Consider the following 24,604-nt stretch of genomic DNA (forward strand, 5'->3'; position numbering starts at 1 on the left):
TTGAAAAACCGTTTGGTAAAATAATTTGTTGATAAATTTGATATGAAGATTGTCATGATCTATAGTGATTTTGTTGATCGTGGCATTGTATTTCAAACTGTCTTGTCCATACACACCCAGCAAAATGGGATTGTTGAGCATAAAAATCAGCGTCTCCTTAAGGCAACTATATCTATGCTGATAGGTACAATGGTTCCAAGGATCTACTAGGATGAGAAAATTCTTACTATAGATAAGTTGGGTCCCCAGTTAGTTCACTGTCTTCTTATGATATGCATCCACACAAAAAGGGCTTAAGTGTTACTGCCCCAAGAAAACTAAGAGATATATTTCAAATGATGTCACATTCTTCAAGAATGTTCCCTACTTTCTTCCGAGGCAATTAAAATTGAACCTTCCGGTGGTGATGCTCTTCATCTTCCTTCTATGGTTGACAGTCCGGTCCAAGCCTCACTTGAGTCAACTGAAAACCTCTTGCGGTGTACACTAGTAGAAAGCACCAGGATCATCCATCACCATCTCTCCATTGACTCGGGGCAGAGCCTAATCCTCAAAAGCCTCTTGTTCATGACTTGATTCCTTCTCCAACTTTGTCTAAGCCTCCCATTGCACTTTGCAAGTTGAAAAAACACCTTTTGTTCACTAGAGATACAGATCAAGGAATTCTCATCCCATAAGCATTTTTGTTTCCTATGAGTATCTCTTTCTTTCAAAGCTTTTCTTTCTTCTATTTCCACTGTGTCTGTTCCTTTTAAAGTGGCAGATGCTCCAACTGATCCTTATTGGAAAGCAGCTGCGATGGAGGAGATGGCCGCCCTTAACAAACAGAGAATTTGAGATCTGGTTGACTTGCCAAAGGGAAAGCATATTGCTGGGTGCAAGTGGATGTACACCTTGGAGTGCAACCCCAATGGCACTATTGATCAACACAAAGCCCACCTTTTTACAAAAGGATTTACTTGGGAGTTTGGCATAAACTACCATGAGACATATGCTCCCATTGCAAAGTGAAACTCAGTGCAAATTCTTCTATATGTGGCTGCTCACTATTGCCAGCCTCTTCACCAGTTGGATGCGAAGAATGTGTTTCTTCATGGCGATCTTCAAGAGGACATATATGTCTCTCCAATTGTGTTTTCATCCTCCAAGTTACAAAGGCAAAGTATGCAAGTTGAAAAAGTCCTATGGGATAAAACAATATCCCCGGGCCTGGTTCAAGCAATTCAGCAATGCCATTTCTCAAATTAGCTTCCACCATAGTCCACTTGACCATTTTGTCTTTATGAAGAGAGTTGGTTCCTCTATGACTGTGCTGGCAATATATGCCGATGATATCGTTGTATTTGGTGATAATGTTGATGCCATTGCCACTCTGAAAATTTTCCTTGCAAGCACTTATGATGTTAAAGACCTAGGTTCACTAAAATATCTCCTTGGAACTGAAACGTGATATTATATCGCAGCGTAAATATGTCATTGACCTTCTTCAAGAAAACTGGCATGCTAGGTGTCCTGTTTATACACCGATAGAAGTCAATCATCACATACATACTAAAGAATCAGGACTTACAGACCCAAGCATGTATCATCACTTGGTAGGAAAGCTCATTTATCTATGCATTACCTGTTTAGGTGTCATGCATGCTATTAGTGTCATGTCCCAATTCATGCAAGATCCTTGTTCTCATCATCTTGAAGTTGTTTGTCGAATACTTCTTTGCCAAAAGTCTTTGATTAGAAAGGGCCGTTTATACTCTAATCACATTCATCTATATATTAAAGCATATTGTGATGTAGATCGAGGCGGATCATCTGATGACTGGAGATTTTGTAGCTGAATATTGCTTCATGGATTATGCTACGTGTTAACAAAGTGGATGCAGCCAACCTAGGCCCAACTAGCTCTCATTCTCTTACTATCTTTTGTTTATCTTGATTAGGATATGTTGGGTAGTTTTGTTACTTAAAGATATATTTGTTGTATTGGATTCATTTAGTTATAAAAAAGAAGAGAGGGGGACGCCGAACTCAAGTAGGGTTTTCCTCTTCTCTGCTCTTATCTTCTCTTTTTCTTCTCTTCTTTTGATTCCCTACCACGTGCTATAGTTCGTCTACAGTACCACTACAATGATCTGCCATGGTGCCGTTGTAGTACTGTTGATGCAGGACAATTAACCTCTTGCTCTTAAAGCTTGAACTGATAGAGCATGGCGAATTACTCCCTTTATCTTATAGCCCAAGCCCCACATCCCATGGAATAAGACCTCGACCGAACCCCCCCCCCCCGGGTGGGCCCCACTTCACACAAGCCACCCGCCTCACACGGGCCGCCCGCCCTGAGTGCGCCCCTACATCCCACAGGCAACCCCACTCGAGCTCAGTATGAAAATGCCCCTGCATTAATTACCCCCAGTGAAGAGTCTTGAACACGAGACCTCCCGCTCTGATACCACTTTGATGCAGGACAATTATCGTGTTCTCTCAAAGCTCGAACTGATAAAGTATGGCGAATTAATCCCTTTATCTTATAGCCCAAGCCCCACGTCCCATGGGTTAGGACCTCGGTCGAACCCCCCTCGTGGACCCCACTTCACATGGGTAGCACCTCACATACGTGGGTCCGCCTCACACAGGCCGCCCACCGTGAGTGCGCCCCTACATCCCACAGGCAACCCCACTCGAGCCTGGTGTGAAAATGTCCCTGCATTAATTGTACTATAGTAACAATCATATTTTGCTACATGGTATCAGAGTGTCCATGTTCCTAATCTAATTCATTTTCCTTCTATTCTACTTCCATTCTCTTTTCCTTTTTTTATATTCTTCTCATCCCTCTTATGCTAAAAAAAATTTCGATTCCTAGGGTTTCGTTTTTCTTTTTAGAGTGTCGGACCTTCGTGATGGTCCGTGCATGAGGAGTGGATAAGTGTTTGTGATTATCCCTCTCTTGTGTCGAACATGTTGTCGTGGATGTGTGGATTGGTTCTTCTCTTCAAATGTGGGGTGCATACCATGTAAAGCCTACAAGTTGGGTGTTTCTTGGTCACGAAAGGTCAGCCTTTGTTTGTATAAGCTTGAATTATATATTTTAGTTCCTTTTCCACATGGAAGTGAAAGGCATTTTGAGAATTGACTTCATAAATCCATCTTTTGGGGGTCCAAATAACCTCTGTCAAATTAAATAGAACAAACTATCTTCGAGAGTCCAAATCTATCCAAGTTTTCTTAATGGCTAAAGGAAAATTAAAATAAATGACCACAGAGAAACTTGATAAGGATGCTAGTATTTATGATCAATGGATCCAAGAGAATGCTCAAATTATGACATGGTTGTGGAATAGTATGGAACCATCCATTGGTGAGAATGCAACATTTCTGGATAATGCAAAGGAAGTGTAGGATGCATTACGAGAGATGTATTCATCCGACAAAAATCTCTCTCGTAGGTATCAATTATATGAAGAAATACTTGAATTCCAACAAAGTGACAAAACATTAAATGAATATTATTCCAAACTTAAAGAAAATGTGGGAAGAGGTGAATGTGTATCAATCCCTTACTACTACTTTGGAGAAGCTACATCAGCAATGATCATATTCAACCCAAGCATCAACTTGCTAACATTCTTACCAAAGTTGTTCCTTCTGCTCTTTTCTATTATTTGTTGGCCATGTTGGGCATGTGTGATATCTATGTTCCAGCTTGAGGGAAAGTATTGGAGAGAGGAGAGTATTTCTATTTATTTTAATACTCATATGGGCGTACGCGCGAGGCTACAACTGTAGTTGGACAAACAAAAATGTAGGAAAGCGGAGCATATGGCTTCCCCGAGAGAGAAGCCAGAGTGCAACGCTTCACAAGGCAAGCGCAAAGCAGGAAGGCAAGCAAGTTAACCGACTCAGGACACCATACCTTTTTACATTTTATTATTAATAAAAGACATTGGGTGGGTAATTTTCTCCCTAATACATTATTATCCCAAAATCTACAACAATTACATTTCATCTTCAAGGGAGAATTTGTGGAAGTATGAGACAAGCATATCATACATGGCGCTTCAATTCTAATTGTGTTGGAGTTGAGTAGCCACAAGTACCACAGACTATTTTCATCCAAACAAAGCTCTTGTGGGTCTCACTCTCACTCTATGCTTCATAAACAAGAAGAGGCCAAAAAATTCTTACGAGAGAGAGAGAGAGAGAGAGAGAGAGAGAGAGAGAGAGAGCTTATTGATTCCAGTGATAAAAGATGCCAAACTTGCAAATGTCTAAAATGCTTTCCTTAGTTCCTACAATGACGTCCGCAAATCTTTAAAAGCCCTCAAATATCCCCTTTTTTTACAAGGAGAGCACCAAGTTCGATTGCCTTTACTAGTGATGTGGCCGTAAACAGCCTCAGCTATAACAAATGCAGTTTCAATGTGTGGGTAGTAAGCCAATATTCAGCATGGGTTGTGAGTTGTGATCTCCATTCCATCCAAACAGACCTGCACATTCTACATGTCTGCAACCCAGACATTGCCTTCCAAGTTACAGTCTCACCTCAACAGAGAAGTCCACAAGCCAACCACAAAACAAAACCTATAGTGCTACATTTCTCCCTGAAGATCTACACCAGTACCGATCCTCCATTAACAGAACTAACTGAGCTATTTGATCATATGCCCCTACGACATGGATATATATAACTGCACCCAGCCACCCACGGTCTTCGTCCCTAATAGAAAACTGATATATAATAGACCAACCATACTAACTAGTACACATTCCTCGCCAAAATGCATCATCGGTCATCGGTCTTCAATCACCACTCCAACATTTTCATTCGTTTCTCAGTGTAGAAAGAACATACCACATGGAAGTAGCAAATAAATAAATAAATAAATCAAGTGGAGAAGGATGACTATCCAGACTACCAATCATGTAGTCCACCCGGATCCGACCATTCATTTCGCAGTGGTCTTCAGATTGTTTATATAAATAACCACAATGAAATATTTCTGGTAGCACATTGTTCAAATATATGAAAGGAATACAAGAAAGGGTAGCATAGACCATTCTTCATTCGTTTTTCCATTTTGTACACAATGCTTGGAGAAGTGAAAATTATAAGAGGCATTTTATTTCCAGCCCCTAAACCATGGAGTTGTTGATGTAAGCATCTAGACCAAAAGACTATCCCAAATGGTTTTCCTTCACATAAGCATGTAAACCCTATGAATCAGGAGGTTTTGAGCAACCCAGAGCCCTCACAAATTCATCTTGTTAGTTGTTACAATTAAACAGAAGTGGTTTAGGGAGAAAAAATTATGTAGCAGCATGGCCTTTCTTTGGGAGAAAAGAAAAGACACAAAAAGAAAAGAAAAAAAAAGGGGGGGGGGGGGGGTGTAAAACTTACAGCGAAAAATAGCATGGCCCTTCTTTTTTTCTTTTTCTTTTTTTAAAGTAACGAGATTGTATTAAAAAACGAACAGAAGAGAAAAAACAAGAGGGGCTGCTGAGATAGTAGAAGCAAGAGAAAAAAAAGAACTGAAGCAAACTAGGATCCTAAAAAGAGAAAGTTTTTAGAGAGGGCACAACAAAAGCCCATTCGATAAGCAGCTGCTTTGCTCTTGAACCGACAGTTTGAGCCGAAGTCTGCACATTGTTGAAGCATCTGTCGTTACGCTCCTTCCAAACCGCCCACCAGATTGCCATGATTGCCATTTTCCAAAGCTTAGAATTAGTTTTACCCAACTTGAACCCGTGCCAATAAGCAAGAAGAGAGGAAGCTAAAGCCGGCACACAGCCGCTGACACTAAATCTTGAGAAAAAGTCCAAGCGGATCTAAGAAACAAAAGGACAGTGCACTAGAAGATGGTCGACCGATTCATCACAGGCCATACAAAAAAGGCATATGTTGGCGAGCTGCATTCCCCTCTTCATAAGATTGTTGACAGTTAAAATTCGATTCCTAGAGGCCAGCCAAGTGAAGCAGATATATTTGGGAGGGGTGGAGTATTTCCAGATAAACGGGGATACCGACGCAGTAGGGGGGAGGGGCCGGAGGAGAATAGAGTATAAGGATTTTACTATGAATTGGGAGGATTTATCCTTGGTCCAGATGATTTGATCCGGCTCAATGTGGGAAGGGGAGGCCGTGGATAAGCAATGCAGGAGATCAACGAAGTGCGAAACCTCCTAGTCGTGAAGATTTCTGCGGCAACTGATGTCCCAAACTATGCCATTTTAAGAACGAGAGAAGAAACTGTTGATGGGCTTGTCCTTCCAAACAGCTAGACGATAAATAGAGGGGAAGCGCTCTTTCAAACACCTATCCCCAGTCCAATGGTCTTCCCAAAACCGAATTGCCGACCCATCTCCCAATTGGAAAGAAATGTTTTCCATCACCGTTTTTTTGGATAGGAGGATTCCTTTCCACAGACGAGAAGCTCTGTAAGCCGAAGAGTCCCTAGTCCACTAGCCTCCCGGGGAGGTCCCATATTTTCCTTTTATGACGCGGTTCCACAAAGCTGCCGGTTCTGATCCCAGTCTCTAGGTCCACTTGCCTAGAAGGGCCTTCTTCATAACCTTCAGGTTTTTGACACTTGCGCCTCCCTCTTTAAAATGAGTGCAGGCCTCTTGCCAGTCGAGAAGATGGAATTTGTTCTGATTTTCCTTCCCAGTCCACAGAAAATCTCTCCTCAGGTTGTCAATTTGATGCCAGATAGCAGGGGGGCAGGGGAAAAGGGACATGAAATAGATGAGAATATTTGATAAAGCGGCTTTTATGCGCGTGAGCCTGCCCCCTAAAGACAAATACCGACATTTCCAAGTGGCCAGAGATTTTTGAAAATTTTCCACCACCCTGTCCCACATGGAAAGGAGAGGGAAGCCGATGACCAGCGGCAAACCCACGAAGAAGGTCGGCAGAGAGGAAGTGGAGCAACCGATAATTTGAGCGAAACAAATAAGATCTTGCTCGGCAATGTGGATCCCAAAAATTTTTGACTTAGCCATATTGATGCGTAGACCTAAGACAGCCTCAAAACAACGCAAAGTCGTGAGAAGATTAGCGATGGCTTCAGCCTCGGCTTCACAAGTGATCAGCGTATCATCAGCGAATTGAATGTGAGTGATCCGCAAAGGGACCCCTGGCATGGATATACCTTTGAACAAACTAGCACTCTGGCCCTTTAACAGCATCTGGGAAAGGGCTTCATAAATCAAGAGGAAGAGAAGGGGCGATAGGGGATCACCCTGGTGCAAACCCCTCGAGCTGGAAAAGAAGCCCTTAGGGACACCATTGAGAAGAATCGAGAAATGGGGGGATTCGACACATGCCTTCATCCACTTTCTCCATTTTTGACCAAAACCCATACGGGTGAGCATGTAATAAAGGAAATTCCAATCCACGTGGTCATAGGCCTTTTCGATGTCAAGCTTGCAGAAGACAGATTTAATCTCTGAAGTATGACAGGCGTGGAGTATTTCATTGGCGATGAGCGCAGCATCCATGATCTGTCTTCCCTTAATGAAAGCATTTTGGTGCTTGGAAATAAGCATGTCCATCACAGACGCGAGCCTAATGGAGAGGATTTTAGCCAGGATTTTGTAGAGGCTACCAATTAAACTAATTGGCCTGAATTCAGAGGAGTTAGCCCCTGGCACTTTAGGAATGAGAGCGATGAAGGATGCTCCTATACCCTTTGAGAGTTTTCCCTTAGCATGAAACTCATTAAGAAAAGCGGCCACATCCAATTGCACGATGTCCCAGAAGGAATGGAAGAAGCTCATGGGGAATCCGTCAAGCCCAGGGGATTTGTCCCCATCCATAGCCTCTATGGCAGCTTTGATCTCGTCAATAGAGAAGGGGGACTCCAGCCGATAAACTTCGGGCGAAGAAAGAGAATGGAAGTGGATTCCATCTAAACGAGGCCTGGACCAGCCTTCAGAAGAAAGAAGAGCTCTGAAGTGGGAGACCGCAGCTTCCGAAATTTCATCTTTGTCATCGATTTGTCTGCCTTCCACAGAGATGGTGTGGATAACCTTAGCTCGGGCACACAAATTGGCAATTTTGTGGAAATATTTAGAATTCTTGTCACCCTCAGCTATCCACTTGGTTCTCGATTTAACCTTCCAGGAGATATCATCCTCCAAAGATCTAGATGAGAGGGACTGGATGATCTGTATACATCTAGATAAGGCCTCGAGAGGAAAGTCGCGGCCCTCAAATTCATTGTCAAGCAATTGCAACTCAAAAAATAAAGCGTCAGTATTGCAGTCTCTCTGCTTGTGATGATCATGCTTCCAGATTTTTAATTTTTCCTCAAGGCAGCGAAGCTTACACATTAACCGGTGCCCAGCGAAACCGTCAGGCTGAAAGGAGACCCACCAATCTGTAACTTGCTGTTTGAAGCCTTCGATGTGCAGCTAAGCGGGGTTGAATTTGAAGGGTTTGGGACCCCAATCGTCGACAATGATTGAGAGAATGATAGGGCAGTGGTCGGAAGTCGATCTGGGGAGAGCCATTTGAGTCGAAGTCGGGAATTCATCGATCCAGTTTGCAGATAAAAGGAATCTACCTAATCGCGACTGGATAGGGGATCTGCGGCCATCGGTCCAGGTATACTTGGCACCGGAGAGGGGAAGGTCCACCAACTCTAGGGCTTGAATCCATTCAGAGAATTGTTGCATGGCGCGAGAAGATCTCCTCAAGTGAGAATGTTCCTCGGCAAAACGGGTCACGTTAAAATTGCCCGCATAGCAACAAGGACCTGAGAAAGACTGTCTGATGGCAATCAGCTCATCCCAGAATAAGGATCTAAGGGAGTCATTAGTAGGAACATAAACGGAAATAAGAATGCAACGGAAGGAAGAATACTTATCTTGGAGAACGATTGCTTTAGAAAAGACACCAGTCAGCGAATAGTGTAGATCCCACCTCGAGGATTTCCACACTATAAGGATACCCCCTGAAGATCCAGACGGTCTAATGTGACGAAATTAACATCTTGAGCTCCCCAAATTGTCTTTAGAAGAGCGGGAGAGAAAACTGTAACTTTAGTTTCTTGAAGACAAATAACGTCCGGATCTTTTCTAGAAATGGACTGTTTAATGAGGCTTCGCTTCTGCTTGGAGCCAATCCCCCTAACATTCCAAGACAGAACAATCATTGGGACACCGAACTGCCCCGAGTAACCTTCCTCCCACATCTAGCAGAAGACGTGGAGGGTATGGCTGGCGACGATTGAAGTCTGAGGAGTTCCCTGTTGCTAAGAGAACGAGACACTTGATTGGTCAGGGCCTTAGAAGGAGGCAGAGGCCTACCTCTGTTCTCAATGAATTGAAACAGGGCCATGTAAAGGGCCATGTAATCTTCGATCCTGTTGCCGAAGGAGAGACCAAGCGAACGACCCACGTTTCCCACAGCATCTCGAATCCACTTTTTGTCTTGGATTTTCTTGTAGATTTCCTCCCTACTTTTTCCTGCCATGGATGCCATGGAATCTTCTCCCTGTTGTTGGATGGGAAACTTAGAACACATCTGAAGCGGTTCTGCGTCAATAATATCCGTAGAAGTCTCCTCCTGAAATAGTGTCAGGGGGCCAAGGTCCGCCCAATCTCTGGAAGCAGAGTTGATTGGAGTTGATGGGATCTAAGAATCAGGTCTGGACTCTGAAATGTGGTTATCTAACATATCTTCACTGAGACTATCTTCAGACAGATTGGAGGGAGGAGGATGGTGGGGTGATGGAGCAGGAGATTGAGCAGTGGAGAGAATAACGCGGGGGCCATCAGGTCTGGAAATCGGGTGTAAGGCAGGGAAAGGATTGGGGTTGATAGGGATAGGCTCGGAGACCTTCAAAGGGCCCCATTTACCTGGGAAGAGGCAGAATCGAGTAGAACACGGACCCGGCTCGAGAGGCCCGACTTCAACGAGAGACGTCAATCTGGGGTCAGACGTACGATCTTCAGTCACGGCTTCCTTGCACCCGTAGGATGAGCGAACAGGCGACACGCGTTGCAATCCAGAAGCGGAGGAGCCATCGCAGTTAATGCTACGCAATCGACGAAGGATGGACAAGCCACGTGTCGTCGTCACATTAGCCTAGGGGGAGAGAGGGTCCACTTGCCAAGGGGAGGAAACAGAGTCATGGATGTGTGTCCAAATATCGACAGAGAGAAGTCTCTTCACGCCTACGTCATCGATATTATCTGACAGACGAAGATCGGGAGGAGAGGAGATGGAACCACGCGTCCTCTGCGAGTGCCGATTTTCGCCGACTGCATGAGGTGATATGACAGGGGGTCTGACAGGCTGGTGTTCCGATAGTCCGCTGGAGAATGCTGTTGGTGCACCTTCTTCCCATCGTTCCGATTACAAATGATACAGCGGCTACGACTTCGTTTCCCTAGCCCTCCATGCATCACCCCATCTAGGATGCGATGAGAAAGGGGAATCTTTCTGCATTGGAAGCATGATTATCCGGTTGTCAATCTTCACCTTCAAATGGGCCGGAAGAGGATCGCCTTTCTTTCACCTAATCCTTGCCCTAATGACCCCCAGTTCCATTCCCAGCTGAGTCTTGGGATCAATTTCTAGGAGGAAGCCTAAGCAAGAGGCTGCTTTGATGAGAAACTCATCGTACCAGCATTCCATAGGGATATCCCAAATGAGAACCCATATATTTTCTTTCCCAAAAATAGAAAATTCTTCCCAGGACATAATTTTTTTGATCGGACCATCGTCGCACAAGCAATCCGCCATAGTTAGAGTATCAGGGTTAAGGCCAGGGCATACTCTTACCCATAGAGCGTCATGGCTCAGAGGTTTGAAATCGGATGACCCGAGCTGAAAACCAGTGCATTCGCGAATCCAATTCTTCACGGTTGAAATAGTCGCATGATCATTAGTGATGATAACCACCGACTTAGCTAACTCCGCTCGGTTCCTCTCGAAAATGTCCTGGGCGACCACGATGGTGTGATCGGAGAGATCATCCGCACTATCAGAGCATTTCGGACTACACTGGATCTAAGGTGGAACTTCCAACTGTTGAGATTGGGGAGCGCTATCCTTGGGGCCGTTGATCAGGGCATCTCGGAACGAAACTCCTTCAGAGTGTGAAGGAGGTCAGGTAGCCATATCAGCTGGCTGACGATCCAGCGGAGGGGCCATAGAGGGGAAGGATCGTTTCTAAGAGGTGTTGGCAGACAGGGTTTCAAGGCTGAAACGTGCCCTCTGGACGAGCATTTTTTTACCATCATAGCTCACCCCATGCAACATACGCATCGCCCTTGCCAGTTCCGCTTCGCTTCCCATGCAAATCAGAGCGAAACCGCGATACGCACCTGTTTCTTTAACGCGGGGCATGATAACATCCATAACAGCTCCTGCGCGCCCAAAAATCCTCTCTAGATTGAGAGGAAACCACCCGTAAGGATACCATTTCACATATAAAGTAGGGTAGGAAGAGTATTTCCTACGACCGATCCCCACCATCCTCTTGATACAGTGCCTGGATTGGACAACATTCCAGTCATTTTCGTCATTGGCGTTGAAAGATTCATCTGATTTCCTTTTACCTTTGTCGTCAAGCATATTCAAACTTTATTATGGAAAAACTAGTACAAAACAAGGCAACAATGGCAAAGAAAAAGAAAAGGGAAACATAAAGGAAATCAAGCTCTAAGGATCCCAAACCATGGATTCATTGATGTAAGCATCAAGACCAAGAGACTATCACAAACGGTTGTCCTTCACAAAAGCATGTAATCACTATAATCTATGAATCAGGAGGTTTTGAGCAACCCAGGACCCTCACAAATTCATCTGGTTACAACTAAACAGATGTGGTTTAGGTAAAAAAAAATTGATGCAATGGCATGGCCCTTCTTTAGAAAAAAAATGGGGGGGGGTAAAAATTACAAAGAAAAAAGACATGGCCCTTCTTTTGGAGAAAGAGGAAAGGTAAACATCATAAAGGAAAACAAGCTCTAAGGATCCACTTCATGCCTGAAGCTAAAGTTTTTACTTTTTTTTTTAAAGCATTACTGAAACTAAAGTTTTAAGACACTATTAAAAGTGAATATTGAAAATTCACAGTATTTTGAGTTTCAAAATATTTGACATTGAAAATCTCTCGCAAGGATGCATGCCAGCTGACTCATCTACATGTCCTACCGACATCTCAAAGCCATCCAGGTATGAAAAGTGTGATATGGATGGTCCACTCGTTCTGTATTCCATGGACTACAGCAACAGGGCTTCAAAGATCAACCCTGCAACCAGCCAACGCCTTCATAGCTTTAAGCAGCAAGGGCATACTCTATGGACAAAAGTAATCAGGGTTGCTTTTATTTTTATTTATTTTTATTTATTTTTTTGAAAGAGTCCCCCCTTGTTACTCAGCGCGCCTAGCCAAAGCCCACCTCTGACCATTGCCCGCTGCTCCTATTTGTCAACAACATCAATTGGGGCCCAAAACCTTTCCATTTTGAACTCGCCTGGTTAGAGATGGAAGGTTTCCAACAGCTAATCAAAGATTGGCAGTGCTCCTTCACAGTTGATGGTTTTGCGGTCTACAAACTATGCCAAAAACTCAAACTTTTAAAGGACAAAATCAGAGCTTGGAAAAAATATACCCTGTGCAATAGGCATGCTGAGACCGTGGCAATTCTCTCTAACCTGCAGTCTCTTGACACCATAGGTGAAGAAAGGGAGCTGCCCCAAGAGGAACATGCTTCGAGGATCAAGCTTGTCCAAGATTACTCAAGCCGGGTGAAGGAGGACGAGATAAAATGAAAACAGCGATCTCGTAACCGCCGGATCAAAGAAGGAGATAAGAATACTAAGTATTTCCACAGCATTGCTAGTGCTCACGCTAGATTAAACAAAATCAACCACCTAGTGGTGAATGGTAACCACGTAGAGGAAAAAGATCACCTAACTAATGAAGTTACTCAGTTCTATAAGCTTTTGCCAACGAAAGAAGACTGGAGACACCCAAAATTCGACAATGTCTCATTTAGTCGCCTCCCGACTGAGGATGAAAGCTCTTTAGTTTCCCCATTCATAGAGGACGAGCTGAAACTTGCGATTGATTCTTTAGGGAGCAATAATGCCCTGGGACCAGACAGTTTCCTACTTGCTTTTTTCAAGTATTCTAGGAGGCCGCCGAGGAGGATGTGATGGGCTTTATGCTTGAATTCTTTGAAAGGGGGTGCTTGTCTACAAATATCGGAGCTCCATCGTTGTGATCCCCAAGTCCCCTAGAGCCAAATCGTTGAAGGACTTTAAGCCCATTAGTTTGATCGGGAGCCCAGAGCCCCTATAAAATACTAGGGAAAGTCTTAGCCTCTCGACTTCAGAACGTCATCGGAAAGGTCATCTCAGAAAATCAAAATGCTTTTGTGGCAGATCGGCAGATTATTGACAATGCTCTAATCGCGCATGAATGTCTCCATTCCATATTCAAAGGGGGGTTGAAAGGTGTTGTTGATAAGTTAGATTTGGAGAAGGCCATTGATCATGTGGATTGGGACTTCCTTGACTACTTTCTTGACCGTATTGGGTGCGAAAGCAAATGGCGATCCTGGATCCGAGAATGTATGAGATTGGCTCACTTTTCGGTGCTCCTCAATGGCTCTTCCAAGGGCTTTTCAAAAGCACAAGAGGTCTTCAACAAGGGGATCCTCTATCCCCCCCCCCCCCCCCCCTTGCTCTTTTCTCTTCATCATAGTGCCTAAAGCTTTAGGAAAAATGCTTTTAGGGAGGAAGGCCTATCTCCCATCTCTAATACGCTAATGACACTCTCCTATTTTGCGACACCTCTCCCCCCCACGATAAGCAACTTGATGACCACAATTCGATGCTTTGAAGCAGTCTCCAGACTATGAGTGAATTTATGCTAAAACCAAACTCTTTGGAGTGCGGATGGAACCAAAGGAGGTAGCTATCTTGGTCGATTCACTTGGATGTGCAGTAGGGGCACTCCCTACTACGTTTGCGGGCCTTGCTCTATGTATTGGAAAACCTCCGAAGCATCTTTGGGACAAGATAGTGGAGAGGTTCGAGAAGCAACTCGCTAAATGGAAATGCTGCTATCTCTCACTTGGAGGCCGTATCACTCTTATCAAAGCTACGCTCTCAAACCTCCCACTATACTTCATGTCTATTTTCAAATGTCTAGCCTCAGTGATCTCAGGACTTGACAAAATCATATGTGACTTCTTATGGCATGGAGCGGAAGACAAGAAAAAGTTTCACTTGATGGCTTGGAACGATGTTTGCAAAGCATATAAGGATGGAGGTGCGGGCATCAAGGATCTAAAATCCATGAACGAAGCCATCCTTGGCAAATGGCTTTGGCTATTCGGGGAGGACGATGCTGCCCTTTGGAAAGAAGTCATCAAAGGTAAATACGGATGCTCAGATGGAGGATAGGTAACACGCGAGTCCTCCAGTTATAGAGCTTCAGCTATTTGGAAAGCAGTCTCCTCCGCCAAAAGTGTTTTTATAGGAGGTGTGGGCTTCTCCCTGGGTAATGGGGAAAAAATCAATTTTGGGATGATATCAGGATTGGCCCCTCTCCCTTGAAGGAAGACTTCCCCCGCCAGACCCAACCACGAAGGTTGCTGGTTTTTTCTCTTTTATTGGAGACAAGTTGGTCTAGGAGACTCCATGCAAAAGGTCCCTTTCAGATGATGAGGTGGCAGAGTTTGCAGCGCTCTTAGAAAGAATTCATCTTTGCCTCCCATCTCTCGGACACCGATACGATGATGTGGGCTCACAAGTCTAGATCCTTCTCCAGCCACTCCTTTTGCTCTCTCATATGTGTCGATGGCCATGAGAATGCTTTGGGGCATACAAATTTCCTATGGAGCTAAAACACGCCTCCTAAGTCTATTGCCTTCGGATGGTTGGTTGGAAGGAATAAAATCCTAACAATCGACAACCTTCGAAAAAGATCAATGATCCTCTCAAACATTTGTCTCCTTTGCATGCACAACAAGGAGACCGTCAATCATCTCTTCATCCATTGCCCTTTCATTAGCTCTATTTGGGCAGATTTCTTGAAGCGTTTACAGATTCTTTGGTCCTTCCCTAAGGCAGTGGATGATCTTCTTCAAGCTTGGCACAGTGCCTCCTTTGGGAAGATGAAGAAAATGCTGTGGAGGATGTCTCTCTTGGCTGTCTAGTGGGTTGTCTGGGAGGAAAGAAACACAAAATGCTTCTCAAACGACTCCAAGTCAATGGATCAAACCTCCCAGAGAGCAAGGTTCCTAGTGATCAAATGGGCTTCCGGTCTTCCATGCCTTAAGGGATGTAATTTGTTTTTCCCTGGGATGTAGCTAGGTCGTTGGCTTGGCGCCCCTGCCCTCTGTTTTGTTTTGTTTTCTTCTTTTCCCCTTTTCCTTTTAATAAAAGTTTGTTGTCTTTCAAAAAAAAATCAGGGTTGTCATCACGAGATATGGATAAAATTCAGCATGAAAACCAGTCACACTTACTGAAAGTCTCACACAAATTTGGAAAACAATTGTGAAATTTTGGGAATCTTCTTTTTAAAAAAAAAAAAAGAAGAAGAAGAAGAAGAAGAAGAACGAAAGTCATTTTTTCTTGAGTTCTTTTGCGTTTCCCATAAATTACTGAAAGATTTGTGAATAATTCATAGCTGGCAGATAATTTGTGAATTACTAAGGAAAATCCTTTTTCCCGAAAAATTTCATGAATTTTCCATGATTGTTTCAGAAGGGGCAGAGCACTTTGTATTATAATGCAATCAGAAGAATATCTGTAGCTATTCATAAACAGTGGTGATTCCATGCATGCATGTGTTAGAAAAGAAGAATTGTATGATACCGGGGGCAGAGTGTGATGGACCATATTGTGCGTGAATCCACCTGGAAGACACAGACACGTACTCACTCCAGGCAGTCCAATGTGTGGACCCACTGGGGTGGATCATGGCTACAAAAACACACTGACTGGACAATGATAGTTGTCCAATCAATGGACATCTGCCCATTGAATTCTGTCAGTTGGCAATTTCTCATTCTAGCTAGCCAGCTAATTCCCAATGATAGAAGAATTACAATCAATCCAGCATACACTCCATTACAGCATTACCATAATTTGGACAGTCGGAGTTGAAACATATCCACAAAAAGCAAAATGCATACCATGCGCATGCTGGTTGCTTGAGTGATTATGATCCACCATACCCTGCCACAGTATCATCTAAGTCCTCTGTAGCAAACAGCAAATGCTGCAGTTCTTGGAGTTTACATATCAATATCAAAGAATATCTAACCAACAAAAAAAGAAATATCAGAACCGCAAAAAGGTTCCAGCAACATTCTTTGATGCTGGATACCATTTGCGTGCTGCAATCCATCCACCCTCCACATTGCTTACATGCACGCCCATCCAGACAATCCAAACCACAACCCCAACTGCTGACAGAGCAAATCCCGAAAATCACACTGATCATGACATCTCAACTGCCCGACATCCCCATTGAGTTTAGACAGCTGATAATTCCGTTCCCGACCATCCATCTGACGGTCGACACAAATCCAACAGTTACAAATCCCCCATTCTCAGGCCATGCTCTGTCCACAACGTAGACCACAATTCGGACGGTCCAGATTGGCATGCATGCATACACTCAAGCATCAGATTCAACTAGAAAAAAAAAAAAGATCAGATCGATCAATCAAAACATCGATTGTACCGATAGTGGGAGATAGATCATCCAAAGCGTTGGAGATGAAGGTGACGAGGAGGCTGCTTTTCCCCACTCCCGAATCCCCAATCAACAAGATCTTGAAGGAGAAATCGTAGCTGCTGCTGCTGCTGCTGCTCCCATGCGCAGAAGCCATGATCTCTCTCTCTCTCTCTCTCTCTCTCTCTCTCTCTCTCTCTCAGAGTAGGAGTATGGAAGAGGAATGCCAATCGGTGTTTATTATTTTCCAACCTCTCCAAGCGTGTATGAAGAGGAATGCCAAACGGGGTTTATCTTTTCCAACCTAAATGAAACGGAGCTGCTGCAGGTGCTATCTCTCTCTCTCTCTCGGAGAGAAGGAGAATGAGTAAGAAAGAAAGATGCCAAACAGGGAATTTAGTTTTCCTTGTCAAAATGAAGGTAGTGGTGGTGGTGGGGTTGGTGCGGAGGGGAAAGGAAAAGAACGGGAAAGGCGTTAGCATCAGGTGCTCAAGCCAAAGAAAAAATCAAAAAGCCTTCTTAGGACAGATGGATGCTTTTCTGAGGCAGGATCGGTTCGCCTTTCAGTCGCGCACGGCTTCTTCTCCTCTGTCTCTACTCTCTTCATTTTATTTTTTAGTTGCGGCCCCTGTCCCGCTGTAATTAAACCACCTGGAAATGGACAACCCCAGATAGAGATGTGGGGAAACGTACGGTACGGTAGAATGTAGAATCATCCACATGGTGTCTGAAAATCTGTGCGGGACTAGGAACGACGTTTATGTGAAGATCCACTCCGTCCATTAGCTCCTCCAGCTTCTGCTACGATGAGGAAATAAAAATGAGTTAAATAAAAATCTCAATTGGACCACACTACGATGGACACGTCAACCGTTGAAAACTTCCTGAGCTCACCGTGATGTTTATACGCAATCCAACCCGTTCATGAGGTGAATGCCACCAGGACGAAGGTAAAACATTCACATGGGTCCCGATCTAAAACTTCCGTGGCCTCAGGAAGGTTTCAATCGTGGACGTCCCGTGCCACTGCTTTTTATGGTGAGGCTCACTTGAGACTTGAATCTACACTAAGCACGACTTAAGCTTACTGAGTAAACTTGTGGGGCCGACCTTGATTTGTATCTTTTTATCCATGCCGTCCATCTGTTTTATCAGATAATTTTAGTGCCTGAACACAAAATTAAACCATATCCAAGTATCATGGACCACACTATAGGAAACCGTGTGAATTGAATGCTTACTGTCCAAAATTTCCTGGGGCCGTAGAAGTTTTGGATCAAGCTGATATTTGTTTTATCCTTTCGTGCATGCCTGTGTGACCTTATCAACAGGTTGGATGAGGAATAAACATCACTGTGGGCTCAAGAAGATTTCAACGGTGGACATCATATTTCCATTGTTTACAGTGGTGTGGTCCACTTGAGCTCTGGATATGATTCAATTTTGGAATCATGCCCTAAAATGATCTTTACAAACAAATGTCCGGTGTACATCCATGGTGGGCCCACAGAGTTTACTCAGACGGCATTCCACTTCCAAAACTACATCAGGCATCTCGGTGGGTCCCACAGAGATTTGAGTCGTAGTAATAACTCGTAACTTGCGTCCCGTAGAATCGTTATATATGAATTAAAGCCGTTCATCTAATTAACACAATTAAATGAGCTGCTCAGTAGCCATTAAAGCAACGGTGGTAGATGATTGGTGAAAGGAGTATCTAATACGTGTGATTCTTAAAATACAACCCCATCCATGATATGTGTCACTAAATGGACGGCTTCGATTGATGCCTCACCCTGCCAGCCACGTGTACTGAGGAGAGATGCTCGACATTCTCCTGTTCCTCAGCTTAGCGTATCATCTCCGACGTGGAGAATGCCCGTTCGAGCCTCGGCGTTTGCTCGCGAGTCGCTCTCTCTCTAGAATTCGCGGAGTTATTTCGCTGGAGAAATGATCCGGTGCATCGAGAGGCAAGGAAGATTCTATGCCTCCACCAGATTGACATGTGTAGGTAGAATACAAGGGAAAGATCGGAACTGTTGGCTCGTTATTTAATATATAATAAATAATTTCTAGACCAAGATCAAGTTTATAATATCTTTGAATAATCAGATAGGCATTAAATAATCAGATAGGCATTAAATGAACAGATATTCATTATTTAAAATTTAAACTACCCAATCACGAAATTCTTCTCATTCTGGAACAGAAATTGAGAAGAACACGTGATTGATGGTCCGGATTATCATCGTATAAATAATATATTCGTAAAAGCATGATATAAAGGCACGAATATTCCATGTCTGCAGAGGTATTGGATCCCTTTCCCATTTTGCTTTGCTTTGGTTGGAATTTAAAGGGAAGGAGTGAGGAAACTACGTGGCCCACCGCAGGGGAGCGAGCGCAACCAGATCGGGACTTGTAGTTGATATGGCTCACCTCGTTCAACGTGGAATGAACATCGATATAGTAAGATAAGGTCTAGACTTCTACGCTAGTTTACCACCATTTTGAAAACGATCCCTCCTCGTGCTTCTTACATGCGAAAAACAGTACAGGATCCAGACCATCCCAATTGTGGGGCACGCTGTGGATGGAACATATCTCTAAATTAAATTAATCAAACGATCCTAACCGTGTAATTTATTAGCTAGTAAATGGACGGTTAACGGTAAAACAAGTGTACGATGTTCAGGGGAAAAAATAAGATGGCTGCTATCATCTTTTCGTGGGGAGCGGATTGACTGTCACCCTGCCCGGGGCTGTGTGGGATCCATAGAATTGTCCATGAGAAATCCACTCCATCCATCTGTTTCAAAAGGCCATTATAGGACGGAATTCTAAAAATCAGGTAGATACAAAATTCATGTGGGCCATACCATACGAATCTGTGGGAATTGTACGCTTGGCAGTGTAAAAAGTTTTGAATCAGGATACTATTTGTTCTACAGTTTTTCTGAGTGTTAATAATTCTATTAACGGTTTGGATGGCGTATAAACATAATGGTCAGCTCCAGGAAGGTTTCAACTATGGACGTTGATGTTTCCACTGTTTTGTACGTGTGGCCCATTTGAGCTTTGGATCTTCTTGATTCGTAAAATAGTGTCCTATTGTAACCTTTAGAAAGATATGGACGGAGTGGATTTTTCATGGACATCTCTGTGGACCCCACACAGAACCGGGCACAGGGATATCTCTGTGCCCGGGGTGACAGGCAATCCGCTCCGCTCGTGCTGTTGAATTTCCGTACAAAGATGCCGTCTGTACAGCAGCGTTTTTAATAGAATATCTTCCTACTGTACGACGCATTTATCGCCACGTACCTTATTAAGCCCACTTACCCTTACGTTCCAGGAATTAGCCCATAGTGTACGGACAACCTTTCACGGGACCAAAATACCCCGTCATTCCTTCCCGAAGCCGATTGGCTGGTGTGCAAAGACGGGCGCTGATACTTCTCGAACTCCGGGTTGTACCAACGGTTTAAAAGAGATCAAAGTTACGGGGCCACAAGTATATATTACATCCACACCGTTCATCCATGTTTCGAGATCATTTGAGAGCATTATCGAAAAAAGGAATTATATCCGAAGATCAACTTAACCACACCACAAATAGCAGGAGGAAATTTCCCCATTTAAAAATTACGTAAGTCAAGTCCTACTGTAATATTTATTTTCCATCCAACCTATTTATAAGGTCACAAATACCCAACTGAAGAGGAAAAACAAATTTCATATTGATCCAAAACTTCTCTAACCCTAAAAGGGTTTCAATGGTATACGTCCAATCCCCCACTGCCTTTTACAGTGTGGTCCACTTGATAGTTAGATCTGTCTTATTTTTCATCTCAAGCCTTAATATGAGCTCACCAAATAGATGAATGGTTTGAATATAACACATACCTTATGATGGGACCCACAAAAGTAGTGGAGGATTGCACCAGGAAAAAAATTTGCAGTATGCCGCTGCAATAACGCCGCGCTGGCAATAGTGCCATGGCAACCATTGCTTTTTTTTCTTTTTTTTTTTTTACAATGAGAACTTTTTCCCCTTGACATTTTTCTCTAATACATATTTATGTAAATGTGTATATATAAGCATATAAATTTTTTTCTCTTTTTATTTATTTATTTCTTTATTTATTTAATAAACATCTCTTAAACTAGAATGAGTTACTTGACGTATCATATATGATTTAGGGGTAAGAGAAGCTACTTTAGTTAACCAACTTGGTTATTTTCCTAGATTCCATCAGATCGATGTCGAAAATCCATTTCATTCACTTCGTGGTCAATTTCAATTAATTCGCGGTCAATTTCATTCATTTCATTCACTTCGAGGTCAATTTCAATCAGTTCGCAGTTAATTTCATTAACTTCGTGGTCAATTTCATTCACTTCGCGGTCAATTGTATACATTTCACGGTCAATTCCCTTCACTTCATGGTCAATTTCATGCATTCGCAGTCAATTGCAGCGAATTCCCTTCACTTCACGGTCAATTCCACGCATTTCATGGTCAATTCCGACAAATTCCCTTCACTTCACGGCCAATTTCATGCATTTCACGGTCAATTCCCTTCACTTCACGGTCAATTCCATGCATTTTGCGGTCAATTCCCTTTACTTCACAGCCAATTCCATGCATTTCACAATCAATTTCAGCGAATTTCCTTCACTTCACGGTCAATTCCATGCATTTCGCGGTGAATTCCCTTCACTTCACAGTCAATTCCATGCATTTCACGGTCAATTCTGGCAATGAGTTTTTATAGTTGAATGTGGACCATATGCAACTCCGGCAAATTTCAAGACAATTCTCTTCACTCCCTTATTGAGAAGTGACTGAAATAACCATGAAATGTATGGAATTGACCATGAAGTGAAGGGAATTGACCGCGAAATGCATTGAACTGATCGTGGAATGAAGGAAATTGACCGTGAAATGCCTGGAATTGACCGTGAAGTGAAGGGGATTGACCGTGAAATGAATTGGATTGACCGTGAAGTGAAGGGAATTGACTGTGAAGTGAAAGGAATTGACCGTGAAGTGAAGGGGATTGACCGTGAAATGAATTGGATTGACTGTGAAGTGAAGGGAATTGACTGTGAAGTGAAAGGAATTGACCGTGAAGTGAGGGGGAATCGCATGGAATTGACCGTGCAATGCATGGAATTGACCATGAAATGCATGGAATTGACAATGAAGTGAAGAGAATTGACCATGAAATGCATTGAATTGACCATGAAATGAAGGAAATTGACCGTGAAGTGAAGGGGATTGACCACGAAATAAATTGGATTGACCATGAAATGCATGGAATTGACCGTGAAGTGAAGGGAATTGACCGTGAAATGCATGGAATTAACTGTGAAGTGAAGGGAATTGACCGTCAAATGTATGGAATTGACCGTAAAATTAATGTCTTATTGAAAATTTGAATCTTAGTGGTAAGAAATTCGCAATTTCAAAGAAAGCAACAAACGTATTCAATATATAACATTCACAATCGTATTACAAAAAATGCACTACAAATTATATTATTCCGGAGGTATTGGAAATTTGTGACTCCAACGATTATGCCCTGTTTGTTTATAATATCCGCATTTTTTTGTTGTTCGTTTCTCTCCACGGGAAAGGATCCGTGCCTTCTTCGGTCTTCCAGTTGCCCTCCTTTGTAGCGGTGGCTTCATACTCGCACAATATTCCTTGAATCCTAATGAAATTTCTCATTGGCTCTTGTCCCGTACTGGGTACACAGAATCTTCATACGTGATCTGGTAATTCCTCACTATGTACAATGAGGAGCAATACAAATGATGAGGAAGGTTGTAGTTTGTACATGTTGAAAGAACATGAAAACAAGAGAATCTCTTTACTTCAAACTCGCGACATGTAGATGAAAGCTCACTGAGCTTGACATTATCATTATACCCTCCCACAATATAGTATTCATCTCGAAAAATTACATGACAACAAACATCTCGTGCCTTCGGTATGAGATCCTTTAATTGATTCTCATCCCACGGTGTCAACGGTCCAACGAATGATGATGTTGATTCTATTCTCTTATAGAACATCTCTTGAATTTTCATTTTGACCGTCTCTATCAGCATAGTCACAGGATATTCTCGTGCTTCTTTGAATGCAACATTAACACACTCAGTTATATTTGTAGTGACTAAATTAATTCTTTCCTAGGAAGTGCGATGATGCCCACTTTTCATACCCTATTTTCCTCAGCCATGCATGTACCGGAGGGTTGGCAAGTTCAATATCATGCATTAACTTTTCGAACTTAGCCCTCCTACAAGTCTTTACAGCTTGTCAGTAGTAGATTTCTAACGACTTGTCTTTAAACGTATCCACAAAGTTTTGGTATATATGGGAGGCGCAGTAGCCATGTATTACTGCTTGGAAGACCTAGGGAACTTCTTCCATTAGACTTTTATGTCGGTCTGATATGATTACAAGACCAGGTAGATCCCCTAATAAACCACTGAGGTAGGTAAGAAACTAGTTCCAACTGTTGTTGTTCTCTAATTCTTCGATACCAAAAGCGATTGGAAAAATATGATTGTCATCATCCAAAGTCGTAGCACCAAAGAAAACACCATTGTACCTACCTTTTAGATGCGTCACATCAACGGCTAAGACCCTTCGCAGACATGTTCGAAAACTTCTGACGCACTGTCCGAGCACAACAAAACATCTCTCGAACCTCCCTATTTGTGGATCCACAAGCAGGGCAGTCACTGTCCCCAGGTTCGCCATCCTCAACTCATGCAAGTACATAGGGAGTTCTTTATAGGAGTCTTTATAAGACCCCATTACGCGATTGATTGTAATTTCTTTAGCGCGCTATGCCTTCTTATAGCTAATAAGAATATTATATCTCTTGCATTGCCAATATAATGTCCTTCGGCCTTAATCCTAGCCGTTGCTCAATGCAATTGATAGCCAGTTCATTAGCTAGCTTACTGCTTCCTTACCGATGATCACTCTTCATCCATGACATTTCACATGTATGTAAGGACGTGTAAGTCTTAATCTTGAAAACCCCCACATTATTCATCTTAGATGCATGTACCCTCCAATCACACTTATCTTCTATACACGCCGTGGTGAATTTCTTGGATGTGGAATACAGGACTTTATATTGAAAGTTGTTGCGGATTGCAAATTGGCTCAAAACATACTTACACTGGCTCTTGTCCTTAAATGTTTGGCCAACGGTTATATCAATCAGGTCATCAAGTGGATATAAATACAATGACAGGTCTACATTGGTGAAACCAGCATCCCAGAAAGGCATAATGGGAAGACCGATGGTGAAGTCTGATGTTTGAGCCTGCTCGGGTAATGGAATGCCGCTTCCACTTACGTTTCTGGCGTTGGATGTTGTGGGCAAATATACTCCTGTGAATGAAGGTGATATTCACTTCTGAGCTTCACGTCAGCCGACGCCCTCACTTGACTTATCATGAAGTTTAATGTCTGAGCCGACACAGGTATTGGAGTGTTGCTTAGAGGAACCTGTGAAGGTGATGCCATATATTCATATTTCAAGATATGTTCCCCACCCAAACTTTCTACTGGTGGGGTGTCATGTTCGAAACCACTGTAAGCCACCGGGTCTTCGAGTATTGCCTCATTAATGCGCTGCATTGTCTGGATGAATAAAGGGATGTAGTGATCCGGATGCTTCAACTATACTGCTAAGAACATTCTCACATCTTCGTCATCTTTAATTACAGTTGAAGGGATTGATTCGTTTGTGTAAGGATACGATGCTTTCAACATAATATTATAATCATCAGGTCCAGTCTTCGTAATCCTGTACATTTTCGATAAAAGCTCGTATATGTAGTGTCAACGCCCACAACAGTAG

At 43.0% G+C, this 24,604-nt stretch overlaps 1 protein-coding gene across 3 annotated transcripts in view; it reads right to left on the reverse strand.

Annotated features, from left to right (window-relative positions):
- Positions 1-17,329, reverse strand: part of LOC131225755 (ras-related protein RABC2a-like) — a 73,709-nt gene extending 56,380 nt beyond the window's left edge. The window contains exon 1 of one of the 3 annotated variants that reach the window (XR_009161510.1): positions 16,719-17,329. Coding sequence is in view for 2 of the 3 variants with exons in the window: in XM_058221346.1 (XP_058077329.1) it covers positions 16,719-16,866 (148 nt within the window). In the remaining variant the exon portion in view is untranslated. The remainder of the gene's footprint in view (positions 1-16,718) is intronic. The other 2 variants (XM_058221346.1, XM_058221345.1) reach the window with 2 other exon arrangements.
- Between the last annotated feature and the right edge of the window lie 7,275 nt (positions 17,330-24,604).

Source organism: Magnolia sinica, chromosome 14 (assembly GCF_029962835.1).
Source record: "Magnolia sinica isolate HGM2019 chromosome 14, MsV1, whole genome shotgun sequence".
Lineage (NCBI taxonomy): Eukaryota > Viridiplantae > Streptophyta > Magnoliopsida > Magnoliales > Magnoliaceae > Magnolia > Magnolia sinica.